At 39.0% G+C, this 18,483-nt stretch overlaps 1 protein-coding gene across 2 annotated transcripts in view; it reads left to right on the top strand.

The window, feature by feature from the left end:
* Nucleotides 1–18,483, top strand: part of MAP3K20 (mitogen-activated protein kinase kinase kinase 20) — a 135,376-nt gene that overhangs the window by 87,873 nt on the left and 29,020 nt on the right. The window contains exons 11-12 of one of the 2 annotated variants that reach the window (XM_039494981.1): nucleotides 5,572–5,707; nucleotides 12,596–17,558. In XM_039494981.1, the coding sequence (XP_039350915.1) occupies nucleotides 5,572–5,707; nucleotides 12,596–12,964 (505 nt within the window). In that variant the 3' untranslated portion in view covers nucleotides 12,965–17,558. Of the gene's footprint in view, nucleotides 1–5,571; nucleotides 5,708–12,595; nucleotides 17,559–18,483 lie in introns of those variants that run through there. The other variant, XM_039494982.1, reaches the window with a different exon arrangement.

The raw sequence follows: 18,483 nt of genomic DNA, 5'->3' as shown, positions 1-18,483 counted from the left end.
TTATTTTTGTTGAAAGTTCAGCTAGCTGAAGGAATTTGTTATGTTTAATTCTTCCATGTTTGTTTAAACTGCACTTAAGTTGTTGGATGGCTTCTATTTGTCACATTTATTTTTATAAGAAATCAGTATATCTGTTTCCCTATCTTTTTTGCCCCGTGCCCCCCACCCCAGTTGGGCTTGGGATATCTTTTGGATATGATTGTCTCTTAAATAGGACTCATATCCCAGATTCTTTTTGGGATATGAATTGTTTGTTGGACACCATGATTCTTGCAGATTTCTGGGCTGGCATTTTATCTAGTTTGTATTTTTGGTAGCAATCAGAAGGAAAAATATGTTGGAAGAATAAGTCTCATCTTGGGGGTTTATTACATGACCACAAGCAGCCTCCACATTTTCTGCCACTATTCCTTTAAACTTTGGTGAGATCAGTCCTGCTACTATAATGGTAATTGCTGCTTTTTTTTATAATCCGGATAGCTGCCTTTTGCTATTATTGAATGTTAAACTTCATAGAAGAGGTTAACCCAATGGATCTGGTAAGGAGTAGTTATATTAGAGATGGGCAAGTACTCAGATTCCTGAAGGAACCAAACAACTATTCCTTAAATCTTGTCCATTCAGCAAAGCAGATACCTGTTGAATTGACATTCACTCAAATTAAACTTTTATTCTTTTGGTAAGTTTATTCCTTGATCGGGAATCTTCTCCAGATGGCTTACCTGTTTTATGAAATGTTCCATTCTGGGACACAGAAACGGTTGCACTGTGAATACTGGTTGATGTTTGGTAAATATAAAGCACAGCAAGTGAAAAGTGTTGTTCTAGCCATGGAAAAGCATTTCAGCAAAGGTACAGTGTCAAGGTAAAAATGAATTCTAGAATTTTTCAGAAGAGTTGATAAACTTATAGACAAGGGAAACAGGAGAGGAAAAAAACATATTCATGATCAAGAACAATTCACTTGGAAGCAAAGATCAATTTTAAGTTAAGTAGTCTGAGAAATGTGGAACAGTTAGAAAGAAACTGGGGCGTATGGAGGTATATATAGCGGGATGTATGGAAACTCTAGCCAGCAGTTGGGATGAAAAGGGTTACTCTACTGCTGCTTAGAATAAGGGGCACAGTTGCTTGCCCTGAGTCTAGGGGCATGTTTTCATGGGGACACTCAGGGAATATAATGAGAATTAACTAAAGGTGCAAATTTAAAGAGCCTTAGTTAAAATGCATTAAATTCCTGTGTGGACTCTCTCATTCAGAAGTAAAGTGGCCCAAGGGGATTAAGCTAAAGCAAACTTAAGTCCACAAGGGGCTTTAAGGCACTTTAACTAAGCTTGTCTACAATTACAGTGCTGCAGCACTGGTGCCGCTGTAGCACTTAGTGAAGATGTTTCCTGTGCCAATGGAGGGCTTCTCCTGGTGACATAGTTAGCCCACCTTCTCGAGAGGCGGTAGCTATGTTGACAGGAGAATCCCTCCCGTTGACATAGTGCTACACCCCTGAGCGATGCAGTTATACCGAGCTAAGTTTCTAGTGTAGACCAAGCCTCAGGCTCTTTAAATTTACACCTTTAGTTAAGGTGAATTAACTTTCCTGAGTGTCCCGGTGTAGAAATGCCCTAGGAATTTGGCCAGTAGCAAGTTGGGCCAGCTGTAGGTAAGAATAGGAAGTGCTGTCAAGAGTTAGCTCAGATGATGACTGGCTGCAGAAGCCAGAGAGAAGATTGGAGCTGAGGTTGAGAACGGGGATGTGGCACTCTCCTTGCAGAACCCTGGGAGAGGTGAACCACACTCTGTTACTTACATTTGGGATTTGGCTGAAGCCAGTCACTGCTGAGGAAAGTCGGTTTGCATTTGTTTCACCCTTAAAAGGGTAGAGCACTCTTTTGTTTTGTATGATGATCAGCAGTAAATTGCACCCCAACGGAGGCTATATGATGCCACAGAGTACATAGACTTGTCTTTTGGACTTACTGTAGCTCTGACTGGCATGAAACAGAGAACTGGAGAGTTGATTTTGTACAGAGAGGACAGAGTAAAGATAGGCAGAATACAATTTGTCCCATCTCTAATATGTTTTTGATTGCAAGCTTCCTGTGATGTCTGTTGGTAAAAATCCAAAGTATTTGATTTGATATATCTGTTTTATCATTGTCTAAACATAATCCATATCTTCTTATTCCCCCATATCTGATATTTTTACAAATGGAGGTCCTTGTTTCTGACTAACAGTCTCAGGATTGGCAACATAAAACTTATCTTGAAGAGCATATTTAATAGTTCTTTCTGCAGGTCTCTTATTAGGGTTGAAAAGTAATGTAAATGTTCATTGTTAAATAGAGGTTGTATTTAGTATGCATTTTTTCATGTATACTAGCCATGTTCTTTCCTTTTTTTGAGAGCCTCTACTCTGGCTATTTAAATGTGATCATATTAATACTTGTTTTGATCTATCAATGCAAATGCAAAACTAAAAAAAAAATCACATACCAGTCACGATTTTTGTCTGTATCATTTATAATAAGACACATTCTCTGAGACTGTAGGATGAAATCGTTCAACAAAATCAAGCAAGCAAGATCAAACTGCAGAACTACAGATTCACATGTCTTATAATGTATGTTTCAAGCTGCTATATTTATGAAGTAACAGACTCATTAACTGGGCAATGTACGGTAGCTTTCTCTTTAATTACACTGTTTTATTATATACAGTGGAATTATTTTTCAGAATGCAGCTGTTTTCGCAGGCTGACCTTTTATTATAAGAGACGTTTCTGTCTAATGAAGAGAGATAATTACAGTACACAGTATGCTTTTGACATATGGAAAGCTATTGTTACCAGGACTTTCCTGTTGCAGAATTTTATTTAAGAGAAAACTATAATTTACATATTTTAAAATGTATAAAACTACATATAAGTAACAATAAAGTTGAGACACAAACCAACAAAAGCAATGCTAACAAGTGTCCTTAATTTTTCCTATTGTACACACAATAGATATAATATGATACATGGTACATAACATAAGTTAGAATATTAACGTCATCAGTTTTCTTGTTTTTGTCACTTTCAGGCCTTTTAAATTACACAATACTTATTAGACTTGGTCCTTTAAAAAGGCTAGATGTTTTAGTCAAAAAATATATTAACCTTTCTTCTCTGCCGAACTGGCTGTAGCAGTTTTTGCAAGGCCTACAAGATGTGAGGTCCTCCTGGAAATCAAGGAATTGACGGTTATGTTGTTTGCCGGACCTTCAAATGCCAGCCTTGGGAGAAGGGATTGTGAATCACCTATGGTCTTTAGGAAAAAACTAACGACGAGCTTTCAACACTAGTAATCTGTTTGAATTAGTTCATATTTTCAAGCCTACTTTTTTTTCTTTTCTTTTTCTTTCTTTTCTTTGAGTTGCCCTTTATGTTTGTAGGTTCCATGACCTCAGGCTTTACGTGATCACAATGGATATCATTGCCCTTTACATACCTGAGATAAAATTTTGCCTAAGTCATCACATGTTAAAATAAAAGTGATACATTTTTCTGACCACTAAATTAACTGTAAAATCAGCATAATTGGCTGTCTGTACTTCAAGAAGTGCCCCTGGCAGGACTGTAATTTGTATGCTAGAATTAGGTGTAGCGGCAGAGTTTATTTTGTTAGCAGGCTTGCCAAAGCGATGAAAGTTCTTCATTTTCATGAGCATCAAATTCCGACACAGATTTCTTATAAGAAGAGGGGAAGTATTTGATTTTGAGTATTTAAGTTACTTGTTATCATTTTTTAAAAAATTGGAATGGGACATGAGCTTTCACAAACTTTCAGCCTGAGCTGCTTAATGTGGGTATTGCAGCTGAATCACCCTATGCTAGATTTGGAGGAACACTGCAAAAAAAAAAAAAAAAAGTATTTATGTTCTTTCAAATAAGCCCACAATTCACTTTGCTCCAGTGTTTGCAGCCCCTTTTATTTGCGTTCTGAAAACATCTGTGAAAGAAAATGTTGTTTGCACGATTGTTTTGTGGAGGTGGAAAAACCTTGTGACTAGTTGTTCAGGACTGTTTGCAACTGAAGTGTTCATGTGGCCATCTTGAAATCTCCCTGTGGGAGTTTAGAGAGCAGAAACAATGCCATGTGACTAACCAGTCAGACAGCATGAATGTTGGACACTTGAGGCAGCAATCAGGGTACACAATTTGCAGCAATCTACAGGTTACACTATGTTCAGATAAAGCATTAGTCAAATAACTTCAAATAATGAGTAAATAAGTACAAATCAAAGTCTGTTCTTGATCATTCACAAGGAAAAACCAGTGCTAACATCAATGAATTATTTGTTTGGCCCATCTCTATTATATACAAATTAGTGTACATCAGGGGTAGGCAACCTATGGCACGCGTGCCAAAGTCGGCACGCAAGCTGATTTTCAGTGGCACTTGCACTACCTGGATCCTGGCCATTGGTCCAGGGGGCTCTGCATTTTAATTTAATTTTAAATGAAACTTCTTAAACATTTTAAAAACCTTATTTATTTTACATACAACAATAGTTTAGTTATATATTATAGACTTATAGAAAGAGACCTTCTAAAAACATTAAAATGCATTACTGGCACGAGAAACCTTAAATTAGAGTGAATAAATGAAGACTCGGCACACCACTTCTGAAAGGTTGCCGACCCAGGTGTACATATTATAAAAGAGAGATTGTTGAATGATCTTCCAAGAGGACTGATGGATGTTCTATCCAGAGACATTTTGATGCTAGATTGGACAAGTCATTAGAAAATATGCTGAAGGGAACAATCTTGCATCTAATTCACCCCTCACAGATGAAACTTTACAAGAATGGTGTTGAAAACCCCTTTCCTACTTCTCCTTAACTTCCCATTTCTCATACTCATTCACACCCTTATGCGTCCTTCCTTTTAATTTCAGAGTTCAGGTATATTATGATTTGGGCCTCAAAAAACCCAACAGGCCGCTAAAATCAAAGCTAGTCTGATGTAGAGGGGTCCAAACCAAATCCTTGTGAATCCAAACTATGTGACCCATAACTTTTTATTATTTTAAGTAGTGTGACCAAAAAGTGTTGGTGTGGGGTTACATTTCTGTTACGTTTTAACCTGGAGAAACTGGGGTGGGGAAAGTCCTCTACTGAGAGAGTGTATAACAAGCTTCAACCCAAATAATATTTATGGCAAAGTTATAAACTCCAAGCAAAAGGGGCTGTTAGCCTACACGTATAGCAATGCTAGTGATTGCCCTATTATCACTTCTGAACAGATTTTCCTTCCCTGATATCACCTATTTCATTATATTAAAAGAAAAGATGGAATTTCCCTTTTTTTTTTTTTTAAACAGTAAGGCATTCTGGTTTATCCTCTAGTATAAACATTACCAGTTGTTTTTAATGCTCTGAAAGGCTTTGTGTTTGGTGGTAATTAAATGTACTGCTTGAGTTAGTGTTGTACTTTTCAGCTTTTCACATTTAATTAATGTTCGTTTGGGAATTATGAACAATTTATATCTGTCAGAAAAAGACAAGACTTAACAAATTGTGTCTCTGCAGATGTGAAATTGAAGCAACCTTAGAGAGGCTGAAGAAACTGGAGCGTGATCTGAGCTTTAAAGAGCAGGAGCTAAAGGAACGGGAGAGACGTTTGAAAGTATGGGAGCAGAAGTTAACAGAACAGTCCAATACTCCTGTAAGTAAAATAATTCAATCTTTCCTCTGACTGCAAAAAGCATTTGGATCATTGTCTGAGCAAATCTAGGGAAATTCCAATGAAAGATGTCTATCGTCTCCATTTGGTCCTGTGGGGCTATTATGGCCTGTTTTATTAACCAGTACAAATAATACTCTTTAAAATTCACTCAGTGCATTACACATAAGATACTAACTATGGGCCATATTGCGCCATCAGTAAATAAACAGTTTCCTGTTGATTTAATTGCATTTCTAAGCTTAAAAATTGATGGTCTTAAATGAGAGAGCAGCACACTCTTTATATGTCCATATTGGTGTTAATCTTGACAACAGTGTGATACAACAACAAAAAAGGGGAATGTATTTCATATTTATAATTGTGATGCTTTATAAAATTTTTGTTTTATATGTTAAACCTGTGTATTTAATAAAAGCACAATCCTGCTCTCATTAGACAACAAGAACTTTTCTGTTGTCTTTAATGGAAACAGGATGAGGCCCTAAAAGTAGTAACTTATAGTCTCTGCAGAAAAAGACTTCAGAAATGTATCTGAGTGTTTGATAACTCGCTCTGCGAGGAGCACAGCCAAAATTGATGTCTTTACATTTTATAGAAGGCCACAAATCTTGAGTGGGGATTTGAGCCTTCGGTAATTAATGTGTAGGACTGATCAACATCTTAGTATTAGCAAATGCACATTATTTTATTAACTGAAAGAAATGTGCCCATTTCCATGAATACATTAAAATAAATAATATTTTCTGTATTAGCCTGAGCTCCTTGCTGAGGTTTAACTCCCATTGACTTCAGTGGAAATTTTGCCAGAAAGTGGAGTGCATGGTCGTGCCCTGAGTGTTTGTATTGGAACAGAGTTAATTTAGCATCATAATTGTGACACTTGCTTAATAGAATTACAACACTATTTCTGCTTCTATTTTCAGTATTTGCCAAAACAAATGCCAACTTGAGTTTGCAGTAGTTTGCCGTTCCCTTATGCAATCAGTTATGATTCCGTAGGTTCAGCATTCTAATACACCGTTAAGTCCCGCTTACATAGTAATATTGATTCTAGCCAATCCAGTTTACTTGCAACTTAGTTTTGAAGCACAGTGTACTGGCATTTATATGAATGAAGTTGTGCACGTGTTCCAGCTGTGAACATGTAGTAGTGTAATGATAAAGAATGAATGTTTTCCTATATGTATGTTCTAAGTCGGTATCTGTGTGCTTTAGCACCAGCAAACTTCCAGTAACTGAGCTGTGGGCCATCTCCTATAAAGTGCACAGCATGAGACACAGCCTTAATGAGCCAATCTTTTTGTGAGCAAGGCCTTAGGGCTGTTTTATGCTGTACTTGCTTATCACGTCCACTTTTCACTTGTAGCTGGCATTGCTGAAGGAAGAATTCATTGTGCTAAGGCCTGTTGTGCTTAACATGGACTTTTGTTCTGCATAACATTAACCCACCTCTCTTACTGCATTTAAATGATTGAGAACAGTGTGAAATACAGAGGTTTATTTTTCTGAGACCTTTAATGAACTACTGTACTGCTGAAGATTGCCATTTTCAAATTTTTGTGTAGAGACAAAAACTTGCCCTGTTCTATCAGAGTTGCTTTCTTCATAGCAAAGTAGCTTCTATTCAGTGCTAATTTACAAATAAAAAGAAATCTTTTATTCCTAGCCATATGAAAAACAGCACTGCTGGGCGTTCTCTTTGTAAGTGGTGATTCTTGCAGACAAGCGTCTTTGTGCTCTCCTCAGCTGTGACGCATGGAGGAGGGCAACTAGAATTATGTAAAGCATGGGGGTAGCTAGATCTATGCAACATGGTCCCACACTTCTCGGCGCTCATGGGAGCTGCATCATGGTGTGGTCGAGACTCCATGCCTGTGGGTGGAAGGAAGGGACAGAGTCAGAGTAGCTGCCTTCTCTCTTCAGTATTAAGAACAGGTGGAATTGCCAGAGAAGAGCAGCATGGCACACTGTCTGGAGTGGTTCACAACTGTGAGTGCCAACTTCAGGGCAAACTGTCAAAAAGCAGGGCAGACACCTCAGTCTGGTGGGATGTTCTGTGATTAGATTTCACCAACAAAGTAACAAATGTGAACTCTTGGATCACTGTCCTAGTCTTACCACAGAGTCACAGACAGGCCCTTTTGGGCACTCTAGTCTATCTTGCTACTCAGGCTTGCTGGACTTAGTGATAAATGGTCACTTGCACCAAAAATCACAAGTTCCCAGTCCCAAGAGACCAGACTTATCTCAGATCAACGTATACCTTAGATCTCACACCAAAGACAATGCTGGTAGCCAATCCTATAGTAAACGAACTAAATACTTATTAACTAGGAAAAAGAAATGAGAGTGTTATTTGCAGGTTAAAGCAGACAACATATAAGCATAAATGAGTTACAGTCTATGGTTCCAAAAGGTGACAGAGATGAAGTAAGCTGTCAGTGCTGAATGTCTTTTAGGGCTAATCGAGGTTGACCCAGGAGATTGCTGCTTTTGTTTCTTAGCTCCAGCTCTTGTGAGAGGCCAAACTGCAGAGAGGGAAATGTTTCTTCTTGTGAGGATCTTTATATGACCTTGCCTCAGAGTTAGAATCGATGGGATGAGGGCTCCTGCATGTAACTTCTTCATGGGTGGATGGGGCAATCAACTAAGTTTTTATCCTACAGTGCCCCATTTAGTCTTGACAGTCCTTCTTGGTGGGCAGGGAAACCACTCCCTTCTTGCCCGGATTCACAAATTCAGAGCAGGCATTTTTACAATTATAAAGCAAAACTTTCATATTACCTTACAGCATGGTATACAGACATTACAAGTAAGATTAATGCACGCAGAAACTTACGAGCATTTTATAGAGTCTAAACACATCTTTATAAGTTTATCAACTATCTTAAACAATATTAACTTAGAGGTGAGCAGGTCTGGTTTCCAGCTATGAATCTGTCAGTGCTCAACTGATGCCTACAGCCTGGGAGATCCTCAGCAGTGGCCGGTGCGGCTGGCCCCGGGAGCTGCCGGAGCAGCAGCCGTCCCAGGGAGCACCCCAAGACAGCCCCAGGGACAACCTAAGCAGCAGTGGTCCTGGGGATGGCCAGAGCAGCAGCTCAGGGCGGTGGCCCTGGAGGCCATCGGGAGAGTGGTCCCCGGGGGCCTTGGAGCAGTGGACCACTGGGGGAGTCAGTCCCCACTGCTGGAGCAGAGGCCCTCCAGAGCAGCAGGGCCCAGGAGAAGAGATTTAGTAATGGGTATTTTTAGTAAAAGTCATGGATGGGTCAGGGCTGTGAACTTTTGTTTATTGCCGGTGACCTGACCATGACTTTTACTAAAAATACCCATGACTAAATTGTAGCCTTACTCATGAGCAACTTTACTGACAGTCCATGCAGTTTGCTCCCCTTGGATGCAAAAACGTAGGGGTCACCTGGAAAGCACGAGGGAACTGTGCTGCTAGCGGGGCACCCCAGAGAGCAGCACAGAAGCCTGAGGATCTGCAATGGTTGGAGATTCTTTCCTCAAAGATCCCTGGGCTCCATGGGTTTTGAAGGGTGTGATCCATCCAGAAGGCCACAAGTCTCTCTATTCCTCAGTCTTTTAGTGTGGTAGCACCCAAAATATTTTTTTGAAATAAAGCCCACCTGCTACATGGAGTTTGCTTGAAGAGAAATCTACTGTAGGTGAAGCAAGTAGATGTGTTTGAAGTTAATGGGAAGCAGGTGTTAATGCACAGGAACAAGCACAGGGAAACTGTTCTGGGAATCGAGCTGTGTTAGGCATAGTCTGAATAGATGGTTGCCACATTTAAGGGGCCAGTCCTGAGCAGCTCTTCTTTTAACTTCAGAGTTTCTCCCCACACCTGCATGAACCTGGTCTCTGCTCTGGCACTTTTTGAGTCTGATAGTCTGTGGCCACAGCGTCTCTTGTAAAGCACTGCTGCACAAAGGAATTTGGGGCTAATTTGGAAAATAAAACATAACCCGCTGCACACACTGGTTCCACAACAGGACACCCTCGGAAAGAGGAAAGGCCACAGAGAGGGGAATGGGTAGGTTCCCCTGAGCTGGGTGTGCTAGAGGAAGGAAACTGGGAGGGATTGGTGAAGGCAGGGGCGGCACCAGCGCAGCAAGCGTGTGACTGCTATGCTTGGGGCAGCAAAAAACATAGAGCCACCCCAGGTGAAGGTGTGCACCAAATTCAGAATTAACTTGGATGGCAATGTGCTTAGGTGTGGCCATTTTAAAAAAAAATTATGGATTTCTGTTGTGGTTGCAACTGGAAACCCAGCGATGGAGCAGGGCTCTTTTGTGCTAGGCACCGCACACTCATAATATAAAGACCGTCCCTCCCTGTAGCAGGGCATCCTTCCGTTCCCCACAGACATTGCATGGACTCCAGTGGCTGTGCATTCACAGTGCCCTTTTATTTTAAGTTCCTGTGCCATTAGCACAACAGTCCCTGTGCAACAGGAGATTTACAATATCTATGGTTCTTTGACCCTCTCCCCCAGACCTGAGGGGAACTGAGGTCTCCCTTCCCTGAGGACTCCATGTGACTGGGCTCAGCTAGCCCTCTTCTCCTGTCCCCAGCTCTTTTTTCCCCTCCATCTTTATCAGTCGTGGGCTGATGGGCTAATTGAATCTTTATTCCACCCATTCCACCAGCCTGATTAGATAATTACCTCAATCAGCTTCCTCTGGGGTGATCAGAGTTCACTCCCTGCACTCTGTCACACTCCCCCAGTGAGCTCTTAGACACAGATTTTGAACGGTCTCTAGGCATTTCTGCACTAAATATTGCAATGCCTGTCTCATTTCAAAAGGGATCTAGGCACTTAGGAGCCTAAATCCCATCCCAAACAATAGGTATGTTTACACCGCAATTAAAAACCCATAGCTGGCTTGTGCCAGCTGATTTGGGCTTATGGGGCCTGGGCTAAGGGGCTGTTTAATTGCAGTGTAGATTTCTGGGCTCAGGCTGCTGCCTGAACTAAGGGACTCTCCCACCTCAAAGAGTCTTAGAGCCTGGGCTCCAGCCCAAGCCCGGAAGTCTACACTGCAGGTAAACAGCCCCGCAGCCCGAGTCAGCTGTCACGGGCCAGCCACAGGTTTTTAATTGCAGTGTAGACATACCCCAGTGGGCCTTAAAATCGCAAGTGCCCAAATCCTTTGTGAAAGTGAGGCTTCAGATTTTACATCAGTTTGGCATTGCAATGCTGATTTCAGCAACACCCAAACACCTTTAAAAATCTGGGCTTTAGTCTTTGTATATGACAAGAAGCAACAGGCGGGTACAACAAATACATGGGGGAACACAAGGAACAGTGAGGTGATTATGTTAGCATAATGAGTAGTAGTCACAGCACATCAACTGCCTAGCCATTGTCAAATGTTGTGTAGCCATCATGACAGAGATGAGATTTAGAGAAACACTTGAAGGAGGACAATGTAGTAGCTTTGTAGATTTTTATGGGGGACTCCTCCCATGCATAAGGAGGATTCTGATATGCCTAAAATCCCCATATAGGGGCTGAAATCTCTCTCTGCCATCGGAGTAGTATAAACTGGGCACCCTGAAACTATACTCAAGATTTCTAAGTACTACTCCCCAAACCCCCAAAAATGGGAGCCTTGCTTTTTTTGAACTGAGTAAGATTTTATGGTAGAAGGTGACATGTGATTTTTTTTTCCGATACAGCTTGCAGCTTATAAAATTAAATCTTAAGTAGGAGGCATCATATCATTCATAGCTAGAGCTCTGTGATTGAAGGAGAATGATTTAATGGTTCCCCATGTGTTACGCCCCATTGTAATAATTTTCCCAGTAACAAATTGTGAGCAGAAAACAGACTGAGCAGTTGTGATTAGGTTAAGCAAGATGTCTGGAAAGCAATACAAACTTAGTTTGGAAAACAGCTGTGGAAATAAAAGCCATTTCAGCAGTACAGAAATAACATAACATGCTGTTAATTTTGAATCCAACACCAGAGCTCTTGCTCACTGTGGAGAGCAGTTATGTCACAGAGGTTACTAGCTTGGCCTCCTTGAAGAGGCATTAATCGTGATTTTGCTCCAGAGGACATTTTTCATTCTGTTGGAAAAAGATGGTAGTAACAAACTAGGTCAGGATAATGCCCTGATGTGTAGGTGGAGATTAAATCCGCAATGCCTTGTATTGAAGAGTATACAGGAACTCACCAAATGTAGGTTTACAGAAGCAATTTATTAATAGTCCAGAACTAGAGAACTGCTCTTACTTCCATTGAAGTTGGTAAAAATTTTGTCTCTGACTTTAACGGTGGTAGGATTGGTCTATAACCCTCCTTTTGATTGTGGCCTCAAAAATGGTGAACAAAAAGGTAATTCAATCTATCTAGATCTACATACACATTACTGCTGTGGTATCTTTTCACCTCTGGATAAAAACATTTCACTCTGCACCAGGGGCTTGTCTGGGTTCTTTAACCCTAAGTTGATTTATTGTTCAATTCTGAATACTAAAATTAAGCAACTCAATCGAGACATGGCTCTGCTTGTACCTAGATTCCTGTGGTAAAGTCCACTTGGGTTAGAGACATGTTGTAAACCATGTTGTATGGTACAAAATGAGAGATTCAAAAGTTGGAACTTTCTTTCAACATGAAAGGTGGGCTACCTGTGGTCCTTTGCACACTGTTTGGTGGTGGTTTTGCTCTTTCATTTTAAAAAAAATTTAAGCCAAGTCTGTTTTAATGAATTCTTACTTGAGCTCCATGTTTTGATTCACTAATCATTTTGCTTTCTGTTTATTGCTAACTAATCTGGTAGTGTCTTTTTTGCCTTGAATTGAATTGGTTCTAACTTTCCTTTTTACTCTGTCCTTTCCTCCTTTAAATAGCCTTTCTTACCTATTGGTGCAAGAATGTCTCAGGAGTCTTACTTTGAAACTAAAACAGAGGAATCAAACAGTGCAGAGATGTCATGTCAGATCACAGCAACAAGTAACGGGGAGGTAGCTGGCATGAACCAAAGTCTGCAGGCCTTGATGATGAAGGGCTTTGGGGGTATCTTCTCTATGAACCAAGCAGGATCTGTCCTGCATTCTGGAATGCAGATAAACATGCAAGCCAAAAAGAATTCTTCTAAAACCACCTCTATGAGAAAGGGGAAGAAAATCAACATGGCTGTGGGTGTCAGAGAATTTGACTGGTCAGATGATGATGATGAAGATGATGATTTTGATGATACAAATGATTCTAGTGAATGAAATTAGAAAACTAATTAAGTCTAAAATTGGTTTCTAGCAAATAAAAGCAATAAAGTTTCAGAAAAATCATCCTGTCATTTTGGTCTGTTTTAAATTTTGTAAAAGAAACAAAAGCAAAAACACTACATTTTTCTAGGCCAGTCATATTTGTATGTTAAAAATATATCTTGTTGGTTTTTAGATTGTGTTGACCTATTTTTGCTTTGCTGAAATTTGGAACAAAAATTTCAAAACAAATTGAGTTTTTTAAAACCCCAAAAATATAGCTGCAGCTCACATTTGTGCTGTAATATTTGGTGTCTAATTACAGAAACTGCTATGGCTGAATATGTTTACGATCTGACAACAGTGGAGAAATTTAAACACCTATTTTACTTAAACGTACATCCATTACTTTTCTTTTTGTTTTTGTAGTTTTCTTTACCTGTTTTATTGTTGATCATATGAACATATTTGTGTTTCCATGTGGGCTTTTCCTATACAATCAATTCTTTCTGACTGCTACAGTGAAGTTGTTTTGTTAAATTTGTGATTTCTGAATCATTTTCAAGGCAATATCCTGTGATATCATAAATAAATTACTAAGAAGACCAAGCAGGGTTGAGAAAAATAAAGCCATTTCAAGCACACAGTTTAAGAAACAGCAGCTGAATACAGACAATCACTGGTAATAAATAGTTTGTATAAATGTTCTTTTCTCTCTTTCTCTTTAGTTTCTGAAATTCAGTCTTTAGTATAGTCACTTACAATAAAACCTCACCACCTAATTGCATCATGGTAGTCTACAAGCTCACTGGTTTTCTGTTACGTTGGTGTAAATCCTGGAAATCTCATTAACTTTGATGGATTTACTCTGGATTTATTCCGATTTAGCTGAGAGCAAAATTGGTCTTAGGTTATATACAGCAATTTTTTATTTTGCTGTAATTATTAAACCATTTATCACTGCCCTTCCCAGAATAGGGGGGAGAGAGACATTTGAAAAGTGTTTGAGCCCTCCTACTGTGGCTTAAGCTAAATTCTCAGTGATGACGTGAAGAATATTCTCTAAAGTTTAAATATCCATTTTTCTGCTGTGAAATCATTTAAAAAATATTGCCACTGTTGTTATGATTCATCCTAAAATTGAGTCTATAAGTATCTGCTGCAGTAATTACCCCACAAACACTCTGCCCGGAACAGTGAATGTATTTTCCTGATGAACTCTTTGGTGGTGGCACAGAAAGAGAGAAGGAAACAGATACATTCACACCTACAGGTGCAGAAGAAAGGCCCATTGTAAAACATTTGTCAAATAAAGAAGGGCAAAAATTTTTAAAGAAAAGGGTTACTTTCATGTTCAGTTGGATTTGAGGGGATAATTAAACTCCTAAGTGCCATGTGTTGATGTTGTTTCTCTCTTGAAAAATGGCGATTAGTGCTATTTAAATACCTTAGAAAGTAGAATCATTACATGATAGCAGGTCTGAAGTTGGATCTCCAAGAGTTTGGAACATTATATTCTACTATTTATAAATAAGAGAAAAAGTTCTTGAGAAGTTTTAAAATTAGCTTTTCTAGGGTGACAAGTGCAATCTTTGAGATGCATTCCTCACTCAGTGCTTTCAACTATGCTTGAGTTCAACTGGAGCTAAAGATGCTCAGCGCCTCACAAGATTGGGCCCTTAACTGTATGAAATGTATAGAATTTGAGCCAGGTTCCACCTCCTTGCTAGCAGGTTCAAGTCCATTGTCTTTGTGATATCGGGGGCAATTTTTTCATGCTAGTAAGAATTTGTTAATTTCAACACTGAACAGTGCAATACGTTCTTAGTGGGATAATTTGCTGTATCTAGTCTAAGTGAAATTTGCTCCTACAATATCAGTGTTAATAGCATTTTAGGAGCACTAAACAAAGTGACTGAGGGTGGGGAGAGGGACAGAGAATAGAAAAGGGGCAACAAAAATGGTAATGGCAGCAAACAAGCTACTTCCAAATGCAGATTTGTATTGTTTTTTAAGTCTGCACCTGCTAACAGCTACCGCAGCAACATTATTTTTATAACCACTATACTACAGGCAGGAAAAATTGAAGGATTTGTATAATCTAATACGTGTCTATGTTAAACTACTGTACCATATTTCTAGTGTAGAGTTGCACAGCTGTAACTGAAGTCAAAATTGAACCCAGTATGTTCAGAAATGCAAAAATAAAACTATCTCTTCTTAGCACTGATACTGGTACTTTGCACTTTTAAATCACCTAATAATCTCAATGCACTTTATACACATACGTGTTGATTTAATTAGATGTGCAAATCCACTTCTTGATTTAAATGTTCACCTAATAAAATATTCCAACACTACTATATCACATCACTTTTTTGTTGAGGACAGATATTCTCCTGCATCTCTCATTAAAGTGAATAGAAGTTATTTGAGCATAATAAATGGAATAATTTGGCATTTTGTACATAGAGAGCTGAGCTGGTAAAAAGAATTTAAATTTAATTTTTCAATGAAAAAGAAGGAAAACATTTTCATTAATTGTCTCTTTTTTAGCCAACTCTAATAAAGATCTATTGAGAAATAAAGAAAAAGTAGAAAGGTCCTGGAATTGTTGTAAAAGAAAGATCTACTAAGCTCAAGGCTTTTCCCAAACTTTCCTTTTGTGATTCCTTTAAAGTATGGTTATATTCAAAATAGTAGCTTGGCTTAAAAAATGACATATTTTTTTTTTATTTTCCTATAATGACTGTCATGCCAAACGTGTTCAGTTTACAAGTCACAAATAAATTGTGCTTGACTGTCCAGCTATGTTGTTTTTGCCTCAAACGTCCTCACTGTATTTTAATTTTGAAAGATTTTGGTTGACAGTTATGGAGGCAGAACAAAACCATTTTGATCTTTCACCCTTGATTTTACTCTGCAGTGCTAGTAGGATTAAACTTGGTTTTTTAATCTATCTAGATGTCCAAACACCAAAGTGTCTACAATAGTTGCTAATAATAGTTAACAGTTAACATAGCATGTCACATGATCAAAATATTAACCAAAAGTTAACTAATGACTCCTCCCAGGGCCCTATGAGGCAGATAAGGTAAAGTGTTGTTATTCTATTTCACAACTGGGGAAGCTGATATAGAGAAGTTAAAGGCCAAATCTGAACCTCTAGTTTTTACTCAGTCATTATACTTAAACTAACACTGGCTTTAGAGGGGAATATTTCCTGACCTGAGGAACTCAGAGTTTAGCCCTTTTACTTACCCAAAGCCACATAGTGAGCTGGGATTCGAACTCAGGATTTCCTGACTCCTAACCCAGTTCTCATTCTTTCAGACTTGGAAAAGTTGCAGGGAATAGATATGCTGAGTAAGACTATTTTAATGTAGTCACTTTTCTAACTGAAATAATACTAATGCTTTAGAATAACAATTGCTTTGAGATCCAGTGCTTAGATCTGAGGACTTAGTTTCAGGGCTTATATAGTTTGTGGAGTGTTTGGGATATGCTTGATCAGCTGGCTGTATTTGTTAATTGTAATACTTGGACTTAGTCTCCTCTAGATGCTGGGGATTTTTGAGACATGAGATCTGAAGTAGCTCTTCGGCACATGGTCATGTTCTTGACTTGTTCATTTATCGTTTGCAGTATTTTGTTAGATTTTGATTTCATTTCATTATAGATCTTAAAGCAGTTATTCTAATTAAATATTGATACATTAATTATTTATATTGCTATCAGCAGCAGTAAATCCACAGCGCACATAATAAAGCTAATAAGTAACTAACAAAGTTACTGTACATCTTTAGTAAGCTATTTCCTGTTTTTGCAATAAGGCAGCTTTTACAGGTTTTTAATAAGACCTCCAACTTGACAGAGGTTTAATTACAGGCCAATAGAGAATCCATTCTGTTCTTCCAACTTTCATGTAGCAAAATAGGCTCACAGGACATGCAGTAATTTTTACAGTCCTTAAAATGTACCAGTAGAAATCTGGAGAGGAATGCATTTTTCCCCTGACTTCAACGTAGTGCACACTATGAAGTCTGTATAGAGGTTTCTGGTGTGTGAAGATTTAGTTTCAGGACTGTAGCATCAACAACCTACATTAAACATTTTACGTTGTGTGCAAAATATTCTGCTGACTTTTAAAGTCAGATATAGTCCACTGCATTTTCTTGCTTTTGCACTCTTTAAAAAGTTTTTGTACTGAATACTAGGAAATTATTCTATTTATACTCCAAGTGTGAGCAAATGAAATTTGAATAGAAAATATTTTCACAGCATTAGAAAGCTTCATCCCTTCCTACTGAAATACTATGCTGAGAAAAACCTGTGCCAAAACTATTGTGGTGTAAACTGACTAGCTAATTTGTATGGAACATGCAATGTTACACCCTCTTGTGGTAAGACTTTCAGTAGTCGTTTTCTTCACCCCACTTAACATGTGATGTCTTGCTTTGTTCACAGTATGGATTTGGTTTTCCAGTTTTAAAAAAAAATGTAATGTATTTAATTTTCTTAGTTGGTGTCATGAACTTGATTTTGATGTGAAGTTTTTTCCTTTGCTTCTCTTTGTTCCAAACTTCTATTTTGCAATAAACATTTTGACAGTAAATTTTTATGCTTCTGTGTTCTTGTGTAAACTGCTGCTGTTAAAGGGATTCCTCATTGCCTTCTGCTTTGATCTTTTTCATATTATGCAGGGTGTGGCATTTTCCCCTTTTTTCTCTTTATTTATTTGTTTGTAAATATATTTCCCATTTTTAGGAGAGGAAAATTAGTGATGTGAAATGTTAATCATCTGGACAGTCACTGTGTGTAAGCAGGAATGGAATATTGACCTTGTGCAATGGTAGAATACACAATGAAATACAGCAAACTGTTGTACCCACGGTTCCCAATGGAAAGGAAAACACCAGCCCATTTGGAATTTAAGGGCAAACATTGCAAACATTGTGGGTCTCTGCCTTCACAAGGGTCATCATGGTTTGCCAGATCCTGCCCCACCTAGTTGCCAGCAGTAGATGGACCCCTTCCATCCTACAACTCTCTCCGCCCCAATTCAACTGTCACTTCTTTTATGGATTTTCCTTACTTGTAATCGGTAGCTTATGAAGCTTGGCACACACATGGGGAAGTTAGGGGGACAAGGGAAACTTACCTTTCCGTGTGGCAGTCAAAGCCAGCTTCTCATCCCAGTGACCACTTAGCTCAGGCATTGTTGGCTTTGTCCATCTGAGGTGGCCATTTCTGTCCTGGAAGAGTTATGGCAGGAAGAGGTGGGCAGCGGGGCAGATGTGGGGGAGGGTCAAGTGATCGTCACAGGGGTGGTCTGATAAAATGGTTTGTGGTGAGGAAGGAATTTTCCCTGGAAGCAGATTGGCCAATGCACTGGGGTGGGGGAGGTTTGCTTTCCTCTGTGCATCTTGCAGTGTTCAGCAGAGGCTGTAGTTCAGGACACAGGAAACAAATGTAGGACAGTCATGAATCCATCAGTAGGAGTCCATATGGGAAGAGCAGAAAGACTTGTCACT

Source organism: Mauremys reevesii, linkage group 11, assembly GCF_016161935.1.
Source record: "Mauremys reevesii isolate NIE-2019 linkage group 11, ASM1616193v1, whole genome shotgun sequence".
Taxonomy (NCBI): domain Eukaryota; kingdom Metazoa; phylum Chordata; order Testudines; family Geoemydidae; genus Mauremys; species Mauremys reevesii.
This window is presented reverse-complemented; position numbering and strand designations above follow the sequence as displayed.